Below are 26,083 nucleotides of genomic sequence, written 5' to 3' on the forward strand. Positions count from 1 at the left end.
AATTTATATGCATCCCATGCATATTTCTTCTCTACCACGAGCTTCATTAGTTCATCTGACATCCATTTAGGTCTAAATCTTGACCAGTATTTCTTAGTTGGTATAAAAAGCCTAGTAGCCTACAAAATTAAGTCCCTGAAGTCTTCCCATTTAGAATTTGCTGTTGTTAACATCATCAGTTTGTCCCACTGTATGGTATTTAAAAACTGTCTTGAGACCACTGTAGTCACCTTTACGAAAACAAAAACCCTTCCCTTTACCCTTGATGGTAGTTATATCTTTAAGTAAATGCCATATCAGTATACTGTGATCACTGTCACCTAGTGGTTCCTTTATCTACAAATTCTTAATGCATGAATCATCACTGCTGATTATCAGATCAAGAGTATTACCTCCTTTGGTTGCCCCATGAACATATTGCTGTAGAAAACAGTCCTCCAATAAATCCATAAAAGTTGGGTTAGCGTCAGTGGTGGATTTAGCACTTGAGAGGCCCCAGCCTCAATTCAATTTTGAGGCCTAAATATTTTCGGTACCAATACAGTGTGTATTCTACGCGCACATTTTTACTATAGCACACATTCTAGATTTGGTGTTGCGGTTTTAATCATTTTGGTTGTGCAATTCTTTTGTAAAAATTTTAAATGAAACAATTTTATTTATTTATTTTTTTTTTGAGACCTGAGATTTGAGGGACCCTTGATTTAAGAGGCCCCAGGCATGCGCCTCGTGTGCCTGTGCGGAAATCTGCCACTGGTTAGCGTGCACGTGTCCAATCCACAAGTTCCAGTCAATATCTGGAAAGTTTAAAATCTCCCATTACAAGATGTTCTGATTTACTGGCCCACTCTATTTCTCTACACAATTGTTCATTGTACTCATCAGAGTCATTAGGCCTATGACACATTCCTACTCTCATTTTCCCTTTCCCAGTGTTTACGTCACACCAAACCGACTCAACATTGTACTTTCCACCCATGTCAGCTGAAGCACTGCCTTATATTTTGTGTGCCTCTTAAGTAATAGCATAACCACTCTTCCCTTCCTGCCCTGTCTATCCTTTCTTTATACATTGTACTCCCCAAATTCCAATTCTGCATTGCTTTTATCTGTGTGACACCATGTCTCTGATATCCCAACAATATCTGCCTTTGATGTCTTGATCAGCACTTCAAATTCATCAAATTTATTTACTTTACATCTAGCATTGGTATATATGCAAGTATACATGTGCCTGTTGTTCTTAGTTACCCTAACACAGCCCATATATATTTACTTGTTCCATGATGATCCCAGCAGCTCTTGAAATCCCTAGCAACTTGCTCTCTAGGCTGCTGCTGCTGCTGCTTACTACAATAGAAGCATGCAAAAATCACTTTCGCCTCTGCCTGCGGCTACTGCTAATCGTTTATTCTGTGAATTCCCTCCAGACTAGCAGTTTTCCGACCCACCTAACACTGTCTCGATAGCATCAGCAAATATTCTTGCACCCTTTCTATTTAAGTGTATTCCATCCCTGTAGAAGCAGTCTCTCCTGTTAATTGGTGTAAAACTCTTAGTGGTTCTCTGTGATTACCTCTCTGAACACTTCCCTGAAGTGTTCGGAGAATTAATCACAGAGGACCACTAAGAGTTTTATGTATATTTTATATCTCTGACATTACATACTATCATATCTTTGATATTTACATTTTATTAGTGCATCAATTGATCCTATTGAAGAGAGTTTAAAAATATGTCTGAGCCCACCTGTGGAAAAACAAAATCACAGTTTCTCAAGTTATTTACCCTCAATTGTAGTTATTTCATTGAAGAAATCATGCACCAATGCATAAGAAGGTCACTGCTACATAAAGGTTCCTGCTGGCAACCAGATCAAGAATAATATTTTCTTTTGTGTATCTAAGATCTCAGAGAAAATAGGCATCTAACAAAACAAGAAATGTTTTGCTGCTATTCTGTGAGTTAAAGTCAATATCTGGATAGTAAAATTCCCCAATGAGAAGACCTTTTGATTTTCTGGCTAAAATAATGTAAATCTTTTAGGACAAGTTCACCCCCCCCCCACTTCTTCCAGTTGTGATATGAAGTGTGTGTGCATGGGTGCACATGTATTTTCACATAGTATGTATTCAGTAGTGCATAGTTGAGGAATGGGGGATATTAATAATTATTCCAAGGAATTATTGTAGTATACACATGAGCAGTTTCAGTAATGCAATATGAATTACAGTATGTATAATCAACCACGTAAGAAATCAGAAAATGCATTTTCATTGTTAATAGATAAAAAGGCAGTGTCAGAGACAAGATAACGGTTGCAAGTAATAAAATGTTTGCTACATAATTATAGTTTTACTGAATTTAGTAAATATTATATCATATCTTTAAGACATAAATATTTTTACTTTTTATTCATTTTATTTGTAAATATCAGGAAGAATAGACATCATTTAATAATGAAAATGCAGTTTTCAGACTTCGTACTCAATTATTGGTATGAGATATTCAAGCTATTCGTATACAGTGCTAATTAGCTATTTTTGCATAGTTAATATCAAATATACCTAATAATTATACATATATCAAATAGTATTTATTTGTACTTATATAAGTATAGCAGTAAGTCTATCAGGCTTCATATTAAACTTTTCTGTCATATTGAATGTGCTTCATGTCGAGGTGGAGGATTGTTGTTTTTGTTAAATGCTAAAGATATATTTTATTTTTATTTGCTACTATTTTTTTTTTTGTCAGTTTGCATGTTTATCTGGATGAAAATCCAATTAACTGGAAAATAAAACTTGGCCGTGGTGTGAAAAGAATCTGTAAAAATTCTTATGTTATTGGAATTTTAACTCGCCTCTTTTCCGCACATTATGGAAGAGGGATCACCTTAACCACTATGCTAACATGAGGGTACCAAGTTCTGCTTCCTTAACAAATTGCATTTCATATGCAATAACAAAATCAGTAATTGAACTTTTTAAATTAAACAAACCGTGGGAACAGCATTTTCCTTGTTCAAAAAAAAGTGTTGATCAAATTTTAAAGGTAGATCAAAATAGTATCTTTAAACCTATTGGTTTTTACTGGATACCTTGAAAATGGGTTAATTGCAGCATAAAAGATCTGTACAAAACATATGTACAGCTCCTCTTGTCAGTGGTTCACCAGTTGCTTATATTCCCTAACTTTTGGGAAAAGCCTGGGTTCGAAACTAGTATAGAACTGAAGAATTTTTTATGGAATTTTTTCTATGTTACATGGCTTTTTAGCATGGCGAGAATTACATGGCTTTTTTTTTTTTTTTTTTTTCAACAGTTTGGGTTTCTTCATTCCACAAGAGACAGTCTTAATAGAATAATTTAGAATAGCTGTCTTGGCATAACTACTAAATAATAAGACAAATTAACATGTGATATATACTATGTGAAATACTTTATATACAAATTTGTACAGGTTTATTTAACTTTATTTACAATATAGCTAATTATTGGTGCCATCTCTCTCTCCTCAACACATTTGCCAGTTCAAATTGTTTCTGTGGCTGGGTAAATACTAATGATGAGTGTGTGTATCAAACTAAAATGGCAGCACATTCCAGTTGCTGTCATTTTGGCTTGACATATTCAGTATGGATTTCAGCATTCCATCAACTTACAGTTGATCAGCATCAGTGTGCTCACAAAATAATTCCCATGAAGTCATTTGGTGAGGTCACTGAAAATGATTAACAGAACCTTAAGGAACACCAAACTGTTCTCATCACCCATTGATAGTAATGGCAGATCTTAAGAAAAATTGTTCAGTTGGTTGTGTAGCACTGATAAAGCTAAACTTAATAAAACAAAGTAGCAAAGAATCAAAATTATGTTTTGGATATTATTCATTTTCTGTATAAATGAAAAATGATGAGATTTGAAGAACTTAACATACTGAGAGTGAAATACACTTTAGTACTGATAATGAGCAATAATAGGGCTAAGTGTAAGCCAATGTATTCTGTTTCAAATAGCTAACCATATGTCCCCCCATTATCAACCCTGTGTTACAATATTCTGGCATATTTTGTCAGTATATAAATGATAATTTGTTTTCTTACAATAATGGTGAAACTAATTGTGATGCTGCCTTTATCTGCAAACTTCTGACTTCAGTTAAAGGATGTTTTGGTGGGCCACACAGCCAATAAATATGTATTTCATTTTGATTTTCAAAGATTGCAATAAGAAAATGTGTGTGTATATATATATATATATATATATATATATATATATATAAACGTATATAATTTTTTTAAAAAAATGTTTCAAAAGGTTCCTATAAATATATCTCAAAAGTTTTTATTTATGAGATATTAAATATTAATCAATTAAATATTACAAAACCAAGTGAAATGCCAGAACATTTTTATGTCCAAATTTATTGTCATAAAAATATGATTGCATAAACTAGACTTTAAACAGTACAAAACAAACCAACTCCTAAATGAATAGTATTGTTCTAATACATGAAAAATACCAATTAAGCAGTTAGTGCTGCAGAGTATATACTAGCAGTGTCAGCGTCTCTTAGTTCAGTTTCACATTCCATGACGACTGCCATGATTACAGAATGTCATTTGTTAAACTAATATTATGGGAGACACTACAAATCCATATATATTTATTGATATGATTTTAATTTATGGCAAGGCTCATAAAAATTCTGTAGCTCCTTTTCACAGATGGTGCAGAAAAATTTCCAAATCGATAAGTAGTAAATTATTTTAAAATTATATTTAAAGTACGTTGAAAGTATGAATAAATGCTAGTAGAGGGAGATTTCAATGAGTGAATGTTAAAGAATAAATACTTCATGCCATATCTATCTTTTATAGCAAGTAAGGATATACCAGGAGGTTATTAGGTGATGTAAATGTTCCATCTACAAGCAGATGGTGATTTTATGTGAACAGCATTTGCATCCATTTCACAACACACCTGTACAAGAATTGTTACCATAAGGCAGTGGTGTCCAACCTTTTCCTTTAAAGGGGCCATATTCAACATTAGATTTGTTTTGCAGGCCACACTGAGTGATTGGAGAAAAAATTTCTGTTTATATTTTCCATATCTTGTTACTTGTAAAAGGAAGTTTCCATTTTCATGTTACTGTTTTTTATTTTCAGGCTATATATAAAAAAATGCAAATTCTCAACACTGTTATGTGGAAAAAATCTGTGTCAGTGATCTATTCATTAAACTAAAATGCTGTTTTTGTTCACTTTCCAAGCGGGTTATATAAAAATTATTTGGGGGTCTCATCCAGCTCCTGGGCGTATGTTGAACACCACTGCCATAAGGTATTGCAAAACAGATGTGATATTCGATTTCTTAGCTATGTTCTTGTTACAGATGAATTATGTTTACAAGAAATGGAATTGTCACTATTTATTATCAACATATCTTTTCTTTTAATAAACAAATTTCTGATTATTTTCTAGATGGCTAAGAGCATGGAGAGTATGTGCTTAAACTTACATCCTCATTATTTGTGGTTATATATGCTGTCCTCTGGACCATGGAAGTCCATAGTTGTCCCCAAGAATGCCACATAAATTGTTGGTATGGTGTTCTTGATTGTTATCGGTTCTTAAGTTTTGTCAGCAAGACTTAAATACAGTTACTGATTATATTTATTTTCAAAATAATTGCAAACTCCTCTGAACTAGTGGTGGTGCCAGATTATAGACAAGAATTTTTATGCGCAGCAGTGTACCAGCCCACTTCATCCTGTGATAATTCTTACTTCAAATACAGAGTATAATAACCAATTGGGTGATTGGAATGCCCTCCCTGTAGGGAGGGCATACTTGCAATGGCCATCATGATCACTCAACCACACACCATTAGAGTACTTTGTGTAGGTATGGGCACATGAAATCCGTGGTTTTTTCTATAAATTACCTCACAGAATGAACTGACAAATTATATTTTAAAAGCTGATGAAACCATTAAGAATAGTTTAGAAAAGGCTTCGGAACAGGTGCTTTTAGTGTTTTTATGTTTGTAATTTATAAATAAATACTTTTGAGATGTGTTTATGAGAACTTTGTTATAGGAACTTTATTTTTAGCTGTAGAATATACTCCTACATTTGTTCTGTGCAACTTTGAAACACCCTATATAAGGAGTATTAACAAATGCAAAAACTGTAAATAAACTTAACATTTTTCCTTATTCTAAAGAATTGAAATACGGTATTTAATTCAGCAATCACCGTATGTAATTTTGATTGGCGCAGTTCATTTGCTCCATGCACTGTTTGTCTATTACATGCTTATCGGCCCCGGTGCCAAGCAATTGTGATCGAGCGTTTTCTCTGTGCTTAAAGAGTGATTATCTAAAAGCGATTTAAAGTTATATTAAGTTCCTGTCCTTAAGAAATTTATTTTTTAATATCAGCTACTGTCACAAAAAGTACTTGTACAGAGCAAGAAAGAAAAGCTACCTTTCTTTATTTTTCATATTTCCTTTACTAAAACTTACTACTCTACGCTTAGTCACACCTGGCACTGCTCCTGCCTCCCCGTGGTGGGGCGGGAAATCTTGGCAGAAAAGCTAATCTGCCAAGGGCTAAAAGGAGCAAACATGGATCAACATGCCTTTCCGCCTCTCGAGCCGACAAGCTCTCGGCCAGAGTTAGACGATGAGCATAACACGTCGCAGCCCAAGAGGTTGAAAACCACTTCCTCAGCAACAAATTGTCCTGCATTTCTAATAGTGCACTCTCTTGGAGATCAGCTTCTCAGTAAGCTCTCTCCGTTTGTTATCCAAAAACACCTGGAAAGTCTGGCAGGATCTCCTAAGACAGTCAAGAGACTGCAATCAGGGGACCTACTACCGTGGACATTCGCAGAAACTACTAAACCTTGCCAACTTTGTTGGAATTCCAGTAAAGGTTCCTCCCCATGCAACCCTAAATACATCCAAAGGGGTTATATCCAGCTGGGATCTTTTGAATGTCACAGAGGAGGAGATAATGCAAGAACTTCAAGACCAAAATGTCATTGCAGTCAAAAGGATTATGACTAAAAAAAGACAATACACTTACACCTACAAGGAACATTATTCTCACTTTCAATACGCCAAATCTACCAACATCGATAAAAGCAGGCTATCTACTTTGTCGCATTAGGCCCTACATTCCTAATCCATTGAGATGTTTTAAGTGCCAAAAGTATGGCCACTCTCAAACGGCATGCAGAGGAAATCAAGTTTGCCCCAATTGTGGGTCCTCTGACCACACTCAAAGTGATTGCTCAGCAAAAGAAATGGCCTGCCCCAACTGTAAAGGCAACCATCCTGTGATGTTCCCATTCCAGGTCATGTGACAATTGGAAAACTGAAAAGAAAATTGTGACATATAAGATTGAAAATAGAGTAAGTTTTCAAGAAGCAAAGAAAGTAATTGCTCCCAATATGACTAAGCATACATACGTCAGTATTGCGCAAAAGTATCAATCAGTGAGCACCCAAACCGATGTTACAGTACCTTCAAACACTTCAATCTCTGACTGGGCTCGGGCTGTTCTCTCCCAGCAACAGTCCAATACCCCTAAGCAGTTGAACCAGGCAAATAATACTGCAATTACAGTACCAGCAACATCTCCTTCTCCTCTCCCAGTGATTGCTTCTACATCGAATAATCGGAGCTCACATTTAAAAAAGAATATCCAAGAAACAGCTATGGATACATTCGACTCATCTAGACAAGAACCTATCTTAGAAATACATGCGGAAGAAGAAATGGACACCGGTCGACCATTCTTCTCCAAAAAAGACAAACCAAAGCCTGAACGTCACAAGCCAGCCTCATTAAAAAAGTCAGATAGAGCTTCTTCTGCTAAACACCAGTAATGCCTTATATTCTGCAATGGAATTGCAGAGGATTTCGTAGCAACCTTAATGATATTCAAGTCCAAATTAACCTCTACTCTCCAGTTGGTTTCTGTCTACAGGAAACCTATCTAACTCCACAAATTTCCACCAACACAAAGAACTATGCCATCTATCGACAAGATCGTAATACTTCAAATGCTGCCTGTGGCGGCGTGGCCATCTTCATCAGGTCAAAGATCCCGACCAAACAAATTGTTTTGCAAACTGATATTGAAGTTGTTGCCGTATGTTTCATAACCCAGATTGCGTTAACACTAGCATCAATCTATCTCCCACCAAGTCATACCTTCTCTTTCCAAAATCTTGAAAACCTGCTAATGCAATTACCACCCCCTGTCTGTCTGTTGGGTGATTTCAATAGCCACCATCCCTTATGGGGATCAACAAAAGTAGATACACATGGCCGCCTAATTGAAACTTTTCTAGACAAGCAAAACCTTACTGTTCTTAATACTGGTGCACCCACTCACATACAATTACCAACTGGACAAACTTCTGCAATTGATCTATCAGTATGTTCCCTGATTCTGTTTCCAATCATAGAATGGTCTGTTTTAGATGACTCCTTGGGCAGTGATCATTTTCCGATTATTTGTGATCTGCTCACTGCACAACCACCATTAGTCAAACCCTGCAGGAAATGGAAGTTCTCTCAAGCCAACTGGGTCAAATTTCAATCTTTTGTCACCCTGGATGAGCAATATGTACATACACAGTCGATAGATGAAGCCACAGATTATATCACTTCACACCTACTATCTGCAGCGAAGTGTTCAATTCCATTGTCGAATCCTCGGTCCCAATGGCACCTTAATTATTGGTGGAATGAAGACTGCACAAAAGCAAAGAAGTTAAAAAATAAAGCATGGAATTTATTTCGTAGATCACCAACCACGGCTAATCTTATCAATTACAAGAAGCTAAGAGCAAAAGCACGTCTCATTCAAAGGTAAGCCAAGAAGAATTCTTGGATTCGTTTTGCATCTGCCATAAACAGAAACACTAACTCCAGGTTAATATGGAAGAAAATCAGACAGATTTCTGGAAAATTCCCTACAACCCCTTCACCAATTCTTTCATGGAATGGGCAGGAACTCTCTGCTCCTGAGGACATAGCAAATGCTTTAGGCAAAACCTTTGCTAAAGTTTCAGCGACCTCAACTTATTCTGCTGATTTTCAGAAAATAAAGACCAAGACCGAAGAACGAGCCATAAACTTTCGAACCTCAGTTTTCCTTCCGTATAACTACCTCTTCGATATCACGAACTTCTACATGCCTTGAAAACAACACACAATGGTGCCGCTGGGCCACATGGAATATCTTATATCATGTTACAAAACCTTGGTGACAAAAATTTACAAATACTACTGGTCTACTATAACAGAATATTTATGGAAAACATTTATCCCAGCTCTTGGCATCATGCCACATTTCTTGCCTTTTTGAAACCTGGAAAAGACCCTACAAGGCCATACAATTACCGACCAATTTCCCTCTCTAGTTGCCTCAGTAAATTACTTGAAAAAATTATTCATAATCGACTTGTTTGGACCATCGAAACACACAACACCTAATGAGTAATAATCAGTATGGCTTTAGTAAGAACAGGTCCTCCTTAGATCTCATGATCAAGGCAGAGTCTGCAATTCTCAATGCCTTCGTAAAAAATGAACATCTCGTTTTGATTTCCATAGACATAGAGAAGGCTTTTGACAATACCTAGCGTCATGGCATTCTTAGCGACCGTCATGCCCTTGGTCTACGAGGCAACCTTCCTCTATTCATCAGAAACTTTCTCCAGAATTGTTCGTTCCAAGTTCGATACCACAACTCCCTTTCTATGACATTTTTACAGGAAGGAGTGCCACAAGGTTCTGTATTGAGTGCAACCCTCTTTGCCCTTAAAGTTGAGACCTATCTTTATGCGGATGATTTCTCCATTTCTTGCCATTCTCAGAATATGAGATCCATTGAACGACAACTGCAGTTATCCTTGAATAAGGTCCAAAGGTGGGCAGGACTCAATGGCTATCGTCTATCTCAGCAGAAAACTGTTGCAATCCACTTTTGTAATCAACGAAAAATGCATACAGATCCTGAACTTCAGATGTCAAATGTTACCATTCCAGTGACCATCAATATCAGATTCTTGGGATTAATCCTTGACATAAAATTAAATTTCTTTGAGCACATTAAATCGCTGCGTACTTCCTTCCTCAAAAAAACTGAACATACTCAGAGCTTTATCTGCAATGTCTTGGGGGGCAGACCGTACATCTTTGCTTCTGTTATATAGAGCATTGATCAGATCCCATTTGGATTATGGTGCTCCAATATACGATTCTGCCCGAAAGAGTACACTACGCTGGTTGGACCCTATACAGCATAGTGCATTGCGGATTACCCTTGGCGCATTCAGGACATCTCCTACCCATAGTTTACATATTGAAGCACATGAGCCCCCTCTTTGTCTCCTCAGGAAAACACTACTTCTTAAGTATGCAGCTCGAATACAAAGTTGCTGTCAGCATCCTATTGGGCCATATCTCTTTAATCCACCACTGCAAAACCCTTATAGAAATAAACCCAGTAAAATAAGACCGGCAGGCTTTCGCCTAATTGAAATAACACAGAGTTGGAATATTCCTAATGTCAACAGGCTAGACGTAGTGAAATGCTCTCACCCACCTTGGACACCTCCTCCACAATTAACTTGTGATACTTATCTTCAAAAATGGGGAAAGAATCTCCTACCGTCACTCAACATGAAATAACTCCATGCAAGCCATATTCAGAAATATGCTAGTTTATTGCCAATATATACTGATGGCTCCAAATCACATTCAGCCGATGGAGCAGCAGCAGTATTTCCCTCTACAATCATTTCTGCTTCCCTTCCCCCTGAGTATAGCAGCTTATCTGCAGAACTTCATGCAATAAAGTTAGCTTTAGAAAACCTGAATCTCTACCCATCTCGAAAATATATTGTATACGCTAAGTCTCTAAGCTCAATTACAGCAATACAAAACTTTTCTTACAAGGTTCATCCTATTTTAAACCAAATCAGAAGCCTCTTATTAAAAATTGAGGAACGTCATCAATCAGTGACCTTTTGCTGGATCCCAGCCCATTCAGGGATAAAAGGGAATGAACTGGCTGACAGAACTGCTAAAAATCCATCAACTTATGATTTAACGCTTGCTCCTATTCCAATCTATGACTATAATCATATCATACAAACAACATGTCTTGCACTGTGGAAAGAGATATGGCACACCCAAACCAATAATAAACTTTATCAGTTGAAACAGGATCCACAGCTTTGGCGCTCTAGCACCAAAACAGTACGAAGAGAAGTAGTGGTGCTTGCACGCGCACGGATAGGACATACATATCTGACTCACCTTCATCTACTTACAGGAGTGGATCCTCCTCAATGTCCACACTGTTCCTCGGACTTATCAATCAAACACATTCTCGTTGACTGCCCTCACTATGACCAGGACAGAATATCCATCCTCCTTTCCCTAAAAAATCTTCCGGAACTGAAGACATTAAAACATATTATTGGTGACGATGCAAACATCAATGAATTCTTCTCTTTTTTGAAAGAAATTGGAATGTATCATAAATTCTAAAACATCACTCTAATAAAACATAAATTGATTATATCTGAAATTTGATTTTTATCATTTTCCGATGAATAGGCGCACTATAGCCCCAGCAGCTCGTGCGCCATTAAACCCCATCACTCACTCACTCATCAAAGCTCCAACATTGTGAGCTGGTATGGGGTACAAGTTTCGTTTTATGAAAATTACATCATATTGTTATTAGGCAATATGAGTGATGTTACTCCCAAAAGTGGCGCCTCCGTAGCCAGGTGGGCAGGAGCAGCAGTGCGTAGCACACACTTCTTGATTACACCGGGGTTCGAGCCCGTGCCCACCAAATACGGAGGATGCGGAAAGGTCAGGGAATGACCACCGCATATCCCCGGAGCAATATGGCCTTAGTTGCTAATGCTCCTAAAAAACAAATAACAACAACAATAACTCCCAAAGGCCTTGGTTGGTATGGGAGTTTTTGCTAAGTACTGCCAGCCCTGCACTTCAGTGAAGTCATTCATATATTTTATGGGCATCCTGTATATCCACAAGTTTTAACATCTATTATTATTACATTAAATATTATTATTATTAGAAATAATAATAATACTTTATTGGAAATTTAAAAATTAATTTATGTTAACACAGTAGAAAGCTGTTTACAAACAAGTTGGAAATTTTAATTACAGTAAAAAGACGGGTCTCTCAAAGGTTCCAAGTGCCACAGGCCTCTGATGGATTATGGCCATGCTAGTTGTAAAATAGTTAATTTACTCAGTTAATTTTAGATTTCCAGCCACTTTTGTGTTATAAGAATAAAGAGGGACTTATTGAACTTTAAAAGTAATCAAGCCCTTATAGTGTTAAAATAATGAGTGACATTTACAAAGTACATAATTTAAAACTGTTTTCATTAAAAAAAAATAATAAATAAATTAAGTGGCATGCAAAATGTGCCCTGTGCTTTTTTGCTTTAATTTTTGATTCCGAATTCATGAGGTTTAAAATTAAGGCATTACCGTATGCTGTACTTTACTGACTCCTGTTCAAACTTCCTGTTCTTGAGGTTAAGTTCAGCAAAATCTTTGGATTCACTTCAAGCCACCCCTGAGCAAAAAATGTCTTGAGTAGTAAGATGAGATGGAAAATTCATACTCTTTTTGAAAATAATATTGTATCTGTATGGGAACACTGCAGAGTTCTGTGTTATTAAAAACTTCATTTCTATTTATAAAATCATTGAAACTTACTGGGTTAATTGCTGTTGCATTATCTACTTTTAAGTTTGCTGAAACACAGAAACAGTGCTGCTATCCTTTTGTGATCACATTTAATATTGAAATCATGGGAAAGATTTTCCTTATGACTAACAGCAAACGTACATCTTTAATAGTAACTGATATAGATTATGAACTTGAAGGCCAGAAGTATGAGAACCGGTATGAAAGTAATGCCTCCTAATTTTTTCTTTCAAATGTGCTGCTGTAGATCATTTTGCTTGTCACTTAGTGGTTACTAGAGGTATCTAGTTTCACCATTCTGAGTGGCACTCTGATCGGTCTCGTGAGTGCAGCACACAGACAGTTCAAAATGGTAGGTGTTACAGATATATGTATCAATTAGAGTGATGATTTCCTTCACGGGTGAAGGAAGTCATCACTCTGCTTTACAGGTGGCGAAACCTGGGTCCACCATTATGACCCTGAAATCAATAGACAGTCGATGGGGTGTGCGCCTCCGTAGCCAGGTGGGAAGGAGCAGCAGTGCGTAGCACATGCTTCTTGATTAGACCGGGGTTCGAGCCCGTCACCACCAAATACGGAGTATGCGGAAAGGTCAAGGAATGACCACCGCATATCACGGAGCAATATGGCCTTAGTTGCTAATGCTCCTAAAAACCAAATAACAATAACAAACAGTCGATGGAGTGACACCAACAAAATTCCCTGCACAAGAAGTAGTTCAGAAGACAACCTTCTGTCGTTAAAGTCTTGGCTACAGTGTTTTTAGACAAAGATGGGGTCTTACTTGTGGACTTCTTGGAGTGTGGCACCTCAATCAACTCAGATCAATATGGGGAAATGTTGAAAGCCTGCATCCATAGAGTTCGACCGGACAGAAACCTTAATGAAGTTCTTCGTCTCCATGACAATGCATGACCCCACATCAGTGTGCACACAATGGAGGTCATTGTAAAATTGAGGTGCACTGTTCTTCCTCACCCCTCTCATAGTCTGGATCTTTCGCCCTCCAACTATCCTTCAGTGGGCCGAAGAGGTGACTCTTCGGCCCACTGAAGGATGCACTCCATGGAACCCATTTTGTGGACAATGACCAGCTCAAGCACAGCATCCGTTGAGGCCCTCCGGAGCAAGAGCAAGGACTTTTACAGGGTTAGAATAGTGTCTAACTCAGAGATGGAGGAAATGTATAGAAAATGCTGGTGACTTTGTGGAAAAATAACAGTGTTTATTAATGATTAAAAATTAATTGATATAAAAGACAGTTGTAAGAATTAAATTTTCTGAGATCAAAAATAGGGCGCATTACTTTTGTACCGCTCTTCGTAACTTTCATTCCCCTCTCCTACATACATGTGCCTGGTTTCCCAGAAGATTACCACTTTTTCCTTTTTGGGTTTTTATTTTGTAATATGGCAAAACTGATATAATTGTGATCCTTTACTTAGCTTTTCAGGATGATAAGGATGTCAAGAACCGGATGAAACCAGTTCTGTTCCAGTACATGTAGCAAATCACTATTTGCATTCATCTATCCATGAAGCTGAAATCAACATATTTGAAGAATAAAATTTAAAAAAAAAAGGATAGTTACACCACTTACCTTACCAGTAGCAGAGACTGTGAATTAAATAATTAAGTATTACAAAAATGCATTAAAAAATTAGTACTTTAATGAAGCAACAATTTATATTAAAATTAGCCTTCTGATAAAATTAGAAAACTGGAAAATATTGTATTTGCTGTTACACGAGAAGCATGAAATCTGCCATTCTTTACTATCTGCCACATTAAAATATTTGTAATGTTTCCATCCATTACAGTTTCTAAAAAAAAAAATCTGAAATGTGTTCAAAAACAAAGTACATTTGTTGTACATGTTGGCACTTAAATGACATTAAGAGTAGGAGATCTGTGGACTTACAGATCAGTGTTGAAAAAAAAGTTGCAATTTAGGGTTAAATTTGAGTGTCTGCAATTCTGCCCAGACATGATGGGAGCCTTGTCAATCAATTCAGCCCCGGGTGAGATTGTGCAAGGCTAATGGGGCAGAATTTTTCTCAGTGTGGTCTGTGCTTGTTAACAAGAGAGATAGTTTCTACAGAGATGGGATACACTTAAATAGAAAGGCTGCAAAAATATTTGCTGATGCTATCGAGGCAATATTAGGCGGGTCGGAAAACTGCTAGCTTGTTGGGTTCACAGACTAATAGATTAATAGTAGCCACAGCCAGAGGTGAAAGTGATTCTTGTACTGCTTTTATTGGAATGAGGAGTAGCCTGGAAAGCTAGTTACTGGGGATTTCACAGTCTGATAGGCGTCATCATGAAACAAGTAATTACATGGGTTGTGTTAAGGAAACTAAGTGTAAGAATAGGTGTATGTATACATGCATGCACACCAATGCTAGGAGTATAGTAAGTAACTTTCATGAATTTGAAGTGCTGGTTAACACATCAAAAGCGGATATTGTTGGGATATCAGACATGTGGTGCCACACGGATATAAGCAGTGCAGAATTAGAATTTCTGGAGTACAGTGTGTACAGAAAGGATAGCCAGAACAGGAAGGGAGGAGGGGTTATGCTGTTAGTTAAGAAACACAAAATCTAATCAAGTGTCCACCAATTGACATTAGTGGACAATGCAATGTTGAGTCAGTGTGGTGGGAAAGGTAAAATGAGAGTAGGCGCATGTCATAGCCCTATTAAATGAATCTGATGAGTATAATGAGCAATTGTGCAGAGAAATAGAGAAACAGGATATTAGAGCTCGAAAAGGAATTAGAAAATGTGAATTGGAATATCATCGGTTTGGTTGAAACAAGAAGAAGAAATGAATCACTTATAAGTTTATCAAGTGGAAATCTGCTGTACACCAATGGAAACAGTGAAAGGAGTGAATGTAGAGTTGGGTTTCTGGTCCATAAAGATTTTAAAGACAACATTTTGGAATTCAAAAGTACATCACCAAGGGTGTCAAGACTAATACTCAAGATTTCTAAGAGGTACAAGATAAAGATTATAATGATTTATGCACCAACATCGAGCCATGATGATGAAGAGGTTGAAGAAATGTACACTGAAATTGAGAGTCTTCTAGATGAGCAGAAAACCCACTACACTATTATTATGGGGGACTTCAATGCTAAAGTTGGAAAAAGACAAAACAGCACAGAAAGGGGAACTATAGGAAATTTTGGAATTGCTGAAAGAAATGAAAGAGATGAAAGACTTGTGGAATTTGCAGAAGCTCAAGGACTGTCAGTAATGAACACTTTTTTCAAGAAAAGGGTGAACAGAAAGTGGACATGGAAGAGTCCAAATGGATTAACTACTAATGAAATCGACTTCAACCTCACTCACAGAAGATATATTGTGAATGATGTTACTGTCCTGAATAAGGTAAATGTTGGAAGTGATCACAGGATGGTAAGATGTACACTTGATATAGATGTAGGAAAGGAAAGGAAAAAACTGACTCGAGTAAATAATACAAAGGTCTTTGAGATAACAGAAGAGGAGAAAAAGCAGAATGTACTGGAACTTAAGAACAAGTTTGAGCTTCTGCAGTCTGCTCAGTACCAAGATATTGACGAGGAATATTACAACTTTCTGAAAGTGATAAAGCCCAAAAAACCTATAAGGAAAAGAAATCCAAAGAAGAAAAAATTAGTCAAGAAACACGTCGTGATGAACCGAAGACAACAAATGAAGAGGAAGAAAAACACTGACAGGGAGAAAATTGAGTATACTGAGTTATGCAAAGCCATTAGAAAGAGACTCAGAGAGGACATAAGAAGATTTAACACAAGAAAAGTAGAACAAGCATTAAGGGAAAACAAAGGATTTAAATCAGCAGCCATGAGCAGTAATACAGAAAGACAAATGATACTGAAACTGAAGAATAGTGATGGTGTACTTATAAACAGCAGAGAAGGCATAATTCAAATAGCAGAAGACTACTATAGAGAATTATACAAGGACTAGGGGAATGATGCCAGCAGTGGGGAAGATGGATTGCAAAGTAGCAACACATACGACATACCCGATATTCTTCCTGATGAGATAGAACATGCATTGAAGAAAATGAAGAATCAGAAAGCCCCAGTGGAAGATGAAGTTACTGTAGAGTTGTTAAAATTGGGAGGAAGAGACATAACACAAAAACTGGCAAGGCTCTTCACAAAGTGCATTCGAAAAGGTGTGATGCCTAAGCAGTGGAATAATGCAATCATAGTTTTGCTGCATAAGAAAGGAGATAAATCAGAAATTGGAAATTATTGACCAATTAGCTTGTTATGCCACATCTACAAGTTGTTCACAAGGGTCATTACTAACAGATTAGAAAGAATACTTGATGAGAATCAACCGAAAGAGCAAGCTGGCTTTAGGACAGGATTCTCAACTATGGATCACCTTCACATAATATCACAGCTAATGGAGAAAGCAAATGAATATAAAACACCATTATGCCTGGCATTTGTGGATTATGAAAAGGCATTTGACTCCATACAGCATAAGGCAATGTTTCGGGCACTGGAAAGACAAGACATAGATACCCCATATATTATGATTTTGAAGAAAATATATGAGAGTGCTACCTCCTTTATTAGACTAGACAAAGACAGTAGGAAATTTAAAATCGAGAAAGGAGTTCGACAAGGAGACACAATATCTCCGAAGCTGTTTACTGCTACCCTTGAGGAAGCTTTCAGAAGATTAGACTGGTCGCAGAAAGGAGTCAATGTGAACAGCGAGTACCTAAACCATTTGCGATTTGCAGATCACATTGTGGTCATAAGCCACGATCCCAAAGAATTAGAGGAAAATCTTAATCAGTTATGCACAGTTAGTAAGGATTTTGGACTAAAGATGAATATGACTAAAACAAAAGTAATGATGAACAAGTATGCCACAGAAAGGGAAATAATGATCGAAGGAGCAATAATTGAAAAGGTGGAGTCATATACTTATCTGGGACAAGTTATTAGCTGTAATAATGATAAATGGCTGGAAGTCAAGAGAAGAATAAATTTTGGATGGATAGCATTCAGAAAATATAGTCACATACTGAAGAGCAATAATGAACCAATGTATACTCCCCAGCATGACTTATGGAAGGGCAACTTGGGCACTCACCAAAAGAATGGAAGAGAAGCTGAGAACTACACAGCGAAGAATGGAACGAATTATATTGGGAATCAGACTGTTAGATAAGAAGAGAAGCACATGGATTAGGCAGCAAACGCAAGTAAAGGACATTCTATGATTAAAGAGGCCTATGTGCTACAGATTCATTCTACTAAAATTAAAATTAAAATTACAGTTGCTCAGAGTGAAACAGATATCCGTTTCACTCTGAGCAACTGTAATTTTAATTTTAGTAAAGGACATTCTTATCAAAACTAAAGAACTAAAATGGTCTTGGGCAGGACACATAGCTCGAAGACATGATGACAGATAGACTAAGAAAATAACAGAATGGTATCCAAGAGGAGCTAGAAGAAAACCTGGAAGACAAAGGCAGAGATGGATAGATGAAATTCAAAGTTTGTGGGTGGTAAATGGATGGCCAGTGCTCAAAACAGAAGGAACGGGAAAGTTGCTGGAGAGGCCTTCATCCTGCAGTGAATTGAAAATGGCTGATGATGATGATGAAATCAGAATGTCTTATAATGGAGATTTTAACTTTCCAGATATTAACTAGAACTTGTGGATTGGTCACATGCACATTAGCAAGACTTTTGTGGATTTATTGGATGACTGTTTTCAACAACAACATGTTCGAGAGGCAACCAGGGGGAGTAATACTCTTGATCGCATTATCAGCAGTGATTCTTCATGCGTTAAGAATCTGCAGATAAAGGACCACTACATGGCAGTGATCACAGTGTACTGATGTGGGATTTACTTAAAGATGTAACTACCATCAGGGGTAAGGGGAAGGGTTTTTGTTTTCTTAAAGGTGACTACAGTGGTCTCAAAGTTTTTAAATTCTATACAATGGGATCAGGACAGCTGCAAGTAGGTAGGTGCGGTAAGAGTTCTTTACGAGCAGCAGTTCAAGAGGGCGCCGAAATTTCTTTCGATATTGTTTTCTGATTGGTTAACGCTTTATTAGTACTCTGCATATAGGGCGGCAAAGTTTATTTTGCTTACCGGCGACACATTGGAACGCGGCACTGCTGAGTGGGATCAACTGATGATGTTTGTAATGGTGAATTCTAAATGGGATGTTTTCAGGGACTTAATCTTGGAGAGTACTAGGCTTTTCATACTGACTAAGAAATACTGTTCAAGGTATAGGCATAAATAGATGTCAGATGAATTGAGAAGGCTCATGACAGAAGAGAAATGCATGGGATGCATATAAATTATCAGGCGACACAGAAGCCTATGGCAGATATGCGGTAGTTTGTAATCAACTCACAAAAGAGGTTAGGCAGGTGAAGATTATGAGGAATCTTTGGCAAAGGATCCAAAGACAAATAGCAGAGTTCTTTGGTCGTGTAAACTCTAGAAGAAAGGGGATGGATCAGATTGGTCCACTTAACATAGGTTGTTTGACAATTGATGATCATGCTCAGATAGCTGATAAAATGAATGAGTATTTTGCATCTGCATTCACACATGAGGAGTGGAATGCCAGAAGTTTATCAAATTCTAGCAGGGAGCAAAGTGGAGGAGAAATTGTTGAGGTTAAACATAAGGAAGGCACCTGGAGTGGATGTGTATCTATCCAGTTATATCTGTGGTATCTATCCAGTTATATCTGGGGTATCTATCCAGTTATATTAAAGGAAGTAAGCAAACCCTTAGCCATAATTATGAAAGCTTCATTGGACTCCGGGGAGGTCCCCATGGACTGGAGATATGCAAATCTGTCCCCAATTCACAAAGGGGGTTCAAAGGGTGACACGGGTAATTGCAGAACTGGTAGTCTAACTTTTGTTCCATTGAAAATAATGTAAAGTAGTGCATATGGGTAGCAATAACCCCCAGAGTAATTTATCACCTGGGTAGTACTACACTCAGGGTAGTGGAGAATGAAAAGGACCTGGGGTTAATTGTGCAGTCAGATATGAAGTTTTCTGAGCAATGCAAAAAGGCTGCAAGAGTAGCTCATGGTGTCTTGTCAATGATATACAGGAATTTTGCTAGCAGAGATAGGGGGGGTCGCTTGTACAAAGGCAATGGCAGTCCTCATATTGAGTACTGTATGCAGGTCTGGAGGCCTCATTTTAAGAAAGATGTAGAGATGCAGGAATGAGTACCGAGAAGGGCAGCAAGATTGGTGAGTGGAACAAAGGGTTCGTGTTACCAAGAAAGGCTTAAGTTCTGAGAATTGCAGCTTCTGGAGACTAGGCACCTGTGAGGTGATCTAATTGATGTGTATAAGGCCTTGAATGGATTGAGCAAACTCAGTGCTAATGGGATTCTTCCTCTTGCTCAGATTACTCACCTGAGGGGGCATAAATTCAAATTGGGAAAGACAATTGTAGAATAGATGTGTGGAAATTCACCTTTAGCTAGTGGGTGCTTGATAGTTGGAACAAATTTCCATCTGTTGTAGTGGAGGTCAGCAACTTAAATAAGTTCAAGGCAGAACTAGACAAACGTTTGAAGTGAGTGGATGGGCGAAATGGGAAGGGATTTTATTTTATTTTATTTTATTTATATATATTTTTTTGCTGAAGTTATATAAGCTTGCTTTCTTGCATCATATGCCTCTACTAATGCTAATAGAAGCATAGTGTTTACCTCAAAACAAATTGGTGAAAGATGTAATGCAATTATCGTTGAGTACGATCCTGGCTTTTCAGCAGTTTATGATATAAAATCGTTCAGTTGATAAGTTTTCAGTTACAAGAAAGGTGAAAAGTATTTTAAATTAAGCCAAAGAAAATGAAGTATATGTTGGCTTAACTGAGTTTAAATTCACATGAAATTTCACATTCTAGACACCTAGAGGAATAATGCTGGTTGGATGAGCATTGTAACACATATAATATGATCTAACCTGCAGATTCGTGCACATGGCATCTCTCTTAACTGTGATAGATACCAGTTATTTATATAGGCTTGTACTGTATAAACTGAAGAGCCCAAAAACACAAATCCTCTTTTTGCACAGTGTTATGAGAACTGGGTATGGAGGTGGAAACTGTGTACACAAACAGGAAGACATAGAAAAGAAGGATGCATGACCACCTTATACTATGTAACAATTTTCTTAGAAATAAACAGTTATTTTTAGATGGCATCTAGAATTTATAACAAGAATGCAAATATAATTCACTATGAAAAGTAATTCCAGAAATAATTTTTGTGTCTTTTTCTGCTTACAATTGTGCTTCTGTGCACAGAACACAGGCATTTTTCTATAAGTAAATGATAAAGTAAAAGTACAAAATTAAGTTCTGCAACAAGTTCCATGTTATGTACATACTCTAAATGCATTGTGGGGCTGTGGCAAAATGTTAAGTGAGACCTTGTTGATTCCTGAAATATTAATGTGCTATTATTTCCACGGCTGTCATTCTCCTTCCCCCTCCCTTACCTCAGCATGGTTTAGCTAGAAGGGTATATTTTTTTAATAATAAAGGTAATTGTATATGCAAAAAAATTACACTTTACTTACAGTTGAGATAATAAAGTTAGGGTTACAATCAAATAGAACCAGATCCACAGTCTGTGAAATCTTGGCTGATTCTGAACTGCAGAAGTAAAACTAATTAGCATTAGTAGAGGCATTTGATGCAAGAAAGCAAGCTTATGCAGCATCACCCAAAAAAAAAAAAAAAAAACCCACTTCCACTTCACCCCTCTGTTCGTTCAAAATACCTGTCTAGCTGAGCCTTAAACTTATTTAGGCTATCAACCTCCACCACAAGGGATGGAAGTCTGTTCCACCAACCAACCACTCGCTGGCTAAAGGCAAATTTCCGCACGTCTATCCTACATCTGTCTTTCCTCAATTTGAATTTATGCCCTCTCAGGCGATTTTTCTGAGCTAGAGGAAGAATCCCATCAGCATTGAGCATGCTTAAACCATTCAAGGCTTTATACACCTCTATCAGATCACCTCGCTGGTGCTTAGTCTCCAGACACTGTAATTTGCAAAACTTAAGCCTTTCTTCGTAAGAGCACCCCTTTGTTCCATTCACTAATCTTGTTGTCCTTCTCTGTACTCATTCCAGCAGCTCTACATCCTTCTTGAAATGAGGCCTCCAGACCTGTATACAGTACTCTAGTTGTGGCCTGACCATCACCTTATACAATGGAATAATCACCTCCTTATCCCTGCTGGAAAAATTCCTGTATATCATTGACAGTACTCCATGAGCTACCCTTGCAGCCCGTCTGCACTGCTCAGAGAACTTCATATCTGCCTGCACAACCACCCCCAAGTCCCTTTCATTCTCTACCACTGTCAGTGTAGTACCACAGAGTTGATACGTTATTTTGGGGTTGCTGTTTCCCATGTGTAGTACTTTACATTTGTCAAGGTTAAACTTCATTTGCCACCTCTCAGCCCATCTGCTCAACCTTTCCAAATCCTGTTGCAGCAGCATAGTGTCAGTAGTGTCCTTGACAACCCTGCCAACCTTTGTATCGTCTGCAAACTTGGACATTAAGCCCGATATACCATCATCAATATCATTTATAAATACAGAAAACAATAATGGACCCAACACTGAGCCCTGAGGGACTCCACTAATAACATCAGTCCACGATGAGCAGTGTCCATTGATTACCACTCTCTGTCTTCTCCCCCTCAACCACCCCTTTATCCATAGCAGCAATTTGCCTCCAATGTCACACTGCTCCAATTTGTGTAGCAAGTCTTCCATGTGCAACAGTATCAAAAGCCTTTCTAAGATCCAAGTATATAATATCAAAGTTATTCCCTGCATCCAGTTCTTTTGTGACTGCATCATAGTATCCAATCAAGTTGGTCAGGCAAGACTTCCCCTTAACAAAACCATGCTGTGTCTGAGCTATAACTGAAGTCTTGTCTAAATGATCCTGCAGTGCTTCTTTAACCAGTGCCTCCATTAATTTTCCTGGAACAGAAGTTAAGCTCACAGGTCTATAATTACTTGTGACAGCCTTTGATCCTCCTTTGTGAATTGGGGTCACATTTGCACATTTCCAGTCTATGGGTACCTCCCCTGAGTCCAAGGAAGCTCTCATAATTATGGCTAAGGGTTTGCTTACTTCCTTTGCTGCCTCCTTTAATATAACTGGATAGATCCCATCCACCCCGGGTGCCTTTCTTGTGTTTATCATCAACAGTTTCTCCTCCACTTTACTCCCAGTTATTTCAAGATTCTGTAGCTTACTGCTAGAGTTGAATACACCTCTGGCATTCCCCTCGCTGAATAACTCCTCATGTGTGAATGTCGATGCAAAATATTCATTTAGTTTGTTAGCTACCTGAACAGGATCATCAACACTTGACCCATCAATATCAAGTGGACCAATCTGATTCATCCCCTTCCTTCTAGAGTTTACATAAGTAAAGAACTCTTTGCTGTTTTTCTTTGCATCCCTTGCCAAGGATTTCTCGTAATCTGCCTTCGCCTGCCTAACCTCCTTTGTAACTTGGTTGCATATCAACTTGTATCTATCATAGGCTTCTGTGTCATGTGTTAATTTGTATGTATCCCATGCATTTTTCTTCTCTGCCATATGTCTCATTAGTTCATCTGACATCCATTTAGGCCTAAACCTTGAACAATATTTCTTAGTTGGTATGTAAAGCCTAGTAGCTTCCAAGATAAGTTCTTTGAATGCTTCCCATTTTGAATTTGCTGTTGGTAACATCATCAGTTGGTCCCACTGTATAGAATTTAAATACTGTCTCAGTCCATCGTAGTCGCCTTTACGGAAGCAATAACCCTTCCCTTTACCCCTAATGGTAGTTACCTCTTTGAGTAAATCCCACTTCAGCACACTGTGATCACTGCCACCTAGTGGTTCATTTATCTGCAGATTCTTAATGCATGAAGAATCACTGCTGATAATCAAATCAAGAGTATTACTCCCTCTAGTTGCCTCCCGAACATGCTGATGTAGAAAACAGTCATCCAATAAATCCACAAAAGCCCTGCTAGCGTGTGAGTAACCAGCCCCCAAATTCCAGTCAATATCTGGGAAATTAAGATCTCCCATTATAAGACTCTCTGATTTACTGGCCCACTCTATTTCCCTGTACAGTTCCTTATTATACTCATCAGAGTCATTAGGCCTATAGCACACTCCTACTCTCAATTTTGATCTCCCAATGTTTATGTCACACCAAACTGACTCAACACTGCACTGTCCAGCGATGTCGATTGGCTTCACTTCCTTGGTTTTTATGTGTTTCTTAACTAATAGCATAACCCCTCCCCCCTTCCTATCCTGTCTATCCTTTCTGTAGACGTTTCTGTACTCCCCAAATTGCAGTTCTGCATCCCTTATATCTGTGTGACACCACGTCTCTGATATCCCAACAATATCTGCCTTCAATGTTTTGAGCAATACCTCAAATTCATCAAATTTATTTACTAAATTCCTAGCATTGGTGTACACGCAAGTATACCTGCACCTGTTTCTATTCTTAGCTACCCTAACACAACCCATGTGTTTACTTGTACCGCAATGGCTCCCAGCAGTCTCTGAAATACCATGCATCTTGTTTTTCAGGCTTCTGCTCATTCTAATAGAAGCAGTGCAAGAATCTCTTTCACCTCTGCCAGTGGCTACTGTCAATCTGTTGTTCTTTGTCTCCCCCCAAGCTAGCAGTTTTCCGACCCATCTAACACTGCCTCGATAGCATCAGCAAATATTCTTGCACCCTTTCTATTTACGTGTATCCCATCCCTGTAGAAGCAATCTCTCCTGTTAACAAGTACAGTCCAGACTGAAAAAAATTCTACCCCTTGAGGCTTGCACAATCTTTCCAGGGCCGAATTGATCGACAAGGCTCTCATCATATACTCCCTCCTATCGTGTCTGGGCAGAATGGCAGACACTTTCAAATTCAACCCTAATTCTCGGCTTTTGTTCAATAGTGACCTGTACTTGTTAAGTAATTCTGCCGGTCTCCTACTCTTAATATTATTAGTGCCAATGTGTACAACTATATCACCTTTTGTGCCCTTAAAAGATGATATTCGCTCTACAACGTCATCAACCTTTGCCCCTAGCAGACATACCCTGGTCCTGTTCCACCTATCTTTTTTACAAAGCAGTAATGATACATTTTTACAAAGCGGTAATGATACCGAGGTGACTTGCAGTAATGATTACTTATGGAGATGCCACTGAAGATTCTGCTCGTGTTTGTATGCTTCTTTAAAGATTTCTTACCTGTACAGCTGGAGAATTTTGCAGCTTGAGGTTTCCTGAAAACATCATTGGAAAGATGTGTTTTCAGGAAACATTATTTCAGGCACTGCGAGTTTAGCAATATCAACCACAGACTAGGTACATTGCACTCTACCAAATTTGTTCAGTGGCATAAGCATTAGTGATAACTTTCCATATATCATACGAGTCTAGTTGGCCATTGATGAGTTGTTCCCAGATGTGGAGGTTCCTCTTGATAGTTTTACAGGGTTTCATATAACGCTCTGTGAAAGATGGTAAATGGATTGTCTATCATCCCGTTTAATTATCTCAGAAGTATTCCATTGTGAAAAACCTATTCAGTTGTGTCGGTGAGGGGGTAGGTCAAACACTGATGCATAGAGTAGTATAGGATTTCTTGCATGTATTTTAAAAGGAAATCCCAAGGCTTTAGTCTGATCAGCTTGTGTTGTTGTTATTTGGTTTTTAGAAGCATTAGCGACTAAGGCCATATTGCTCCGGGAATATGCGGTGGTCATTCCCTGACTTTTCTGCATCCTCCGTATTTGGTGGTGACAGGCTTGAGATCATCTCGTGAATTCCTGAGAGCTGCAAACGTTCTGTCTAGCCACAAAGAGGTAGTCCCTGAAGCCTATCATCCTACCTCATCCTGAAGTTTGTGTGAGAATAGACCTTTTTAACGGTGGTTCAATTGATAGTGAATGCTATTTTGCTTATTTTTCTCTTTAGGTGAAGAACATCTGAGCTGCTTTCCGCAGTTTAGAGGACCCCAATACTCTACCCATACACCACTTACTCACTGGGTTTTCAGAGTTTTCCAGCAACACAGTCAATAAAGGTAGATTATTGATTCAGCAACACAGTGTCAAGAAAGGTAGATATGTGGTACCATGGGAAATTCCTTGACAGAAATATGCTCCTGGA

General features: G+C 38.0%; 1 protein-coding gene across 4 annotated transcripts in view; it reads left to right on the forward strand.

Annotated features, from left to right (window-relative positions):
• LOC150078358 (uncharacterized) overlaps positions 1 to 26,083 on the forward strand; it is an 821,930-nt gene that overhangs the window by 139,079 nt on the left and 656,768 nt on the right. The window contains exon 1 of one of the 4 annotated variants that reach the window (XM_090384971.1): positions 5,577 to 5,609. The exons of the other annotated variants lie outside the window; for them this stretch is intronic. Coding sequence (XP_090241097.1) covers positions 5,592 to 5,609 — 18 coding nt within the window. The 5' untranslated portion in view covers positions 5,577 to 5,591. Of the gene's footprint in view, positions 1 to 5,576; positions 5,610 to 26,083 lie in introns of those variants that run through there. 4 annotated transcript variants of the gene reach the window in all.

This window comes from Mastigoproctus giganteus, chromosome 11 (assembly GCF_048544385.1).
Source record: "Mastigoproctus giganteus isolate SK-2022 chromosome 11, ASM4854438v1, whole genome shotgun sequence".
NCBI lineage: Eukaryota > Metazoa > Arthropoda > Arachnida > Uropygi > Thelyphonidae > Mastigoproctus > Mastigoproctus giganteus.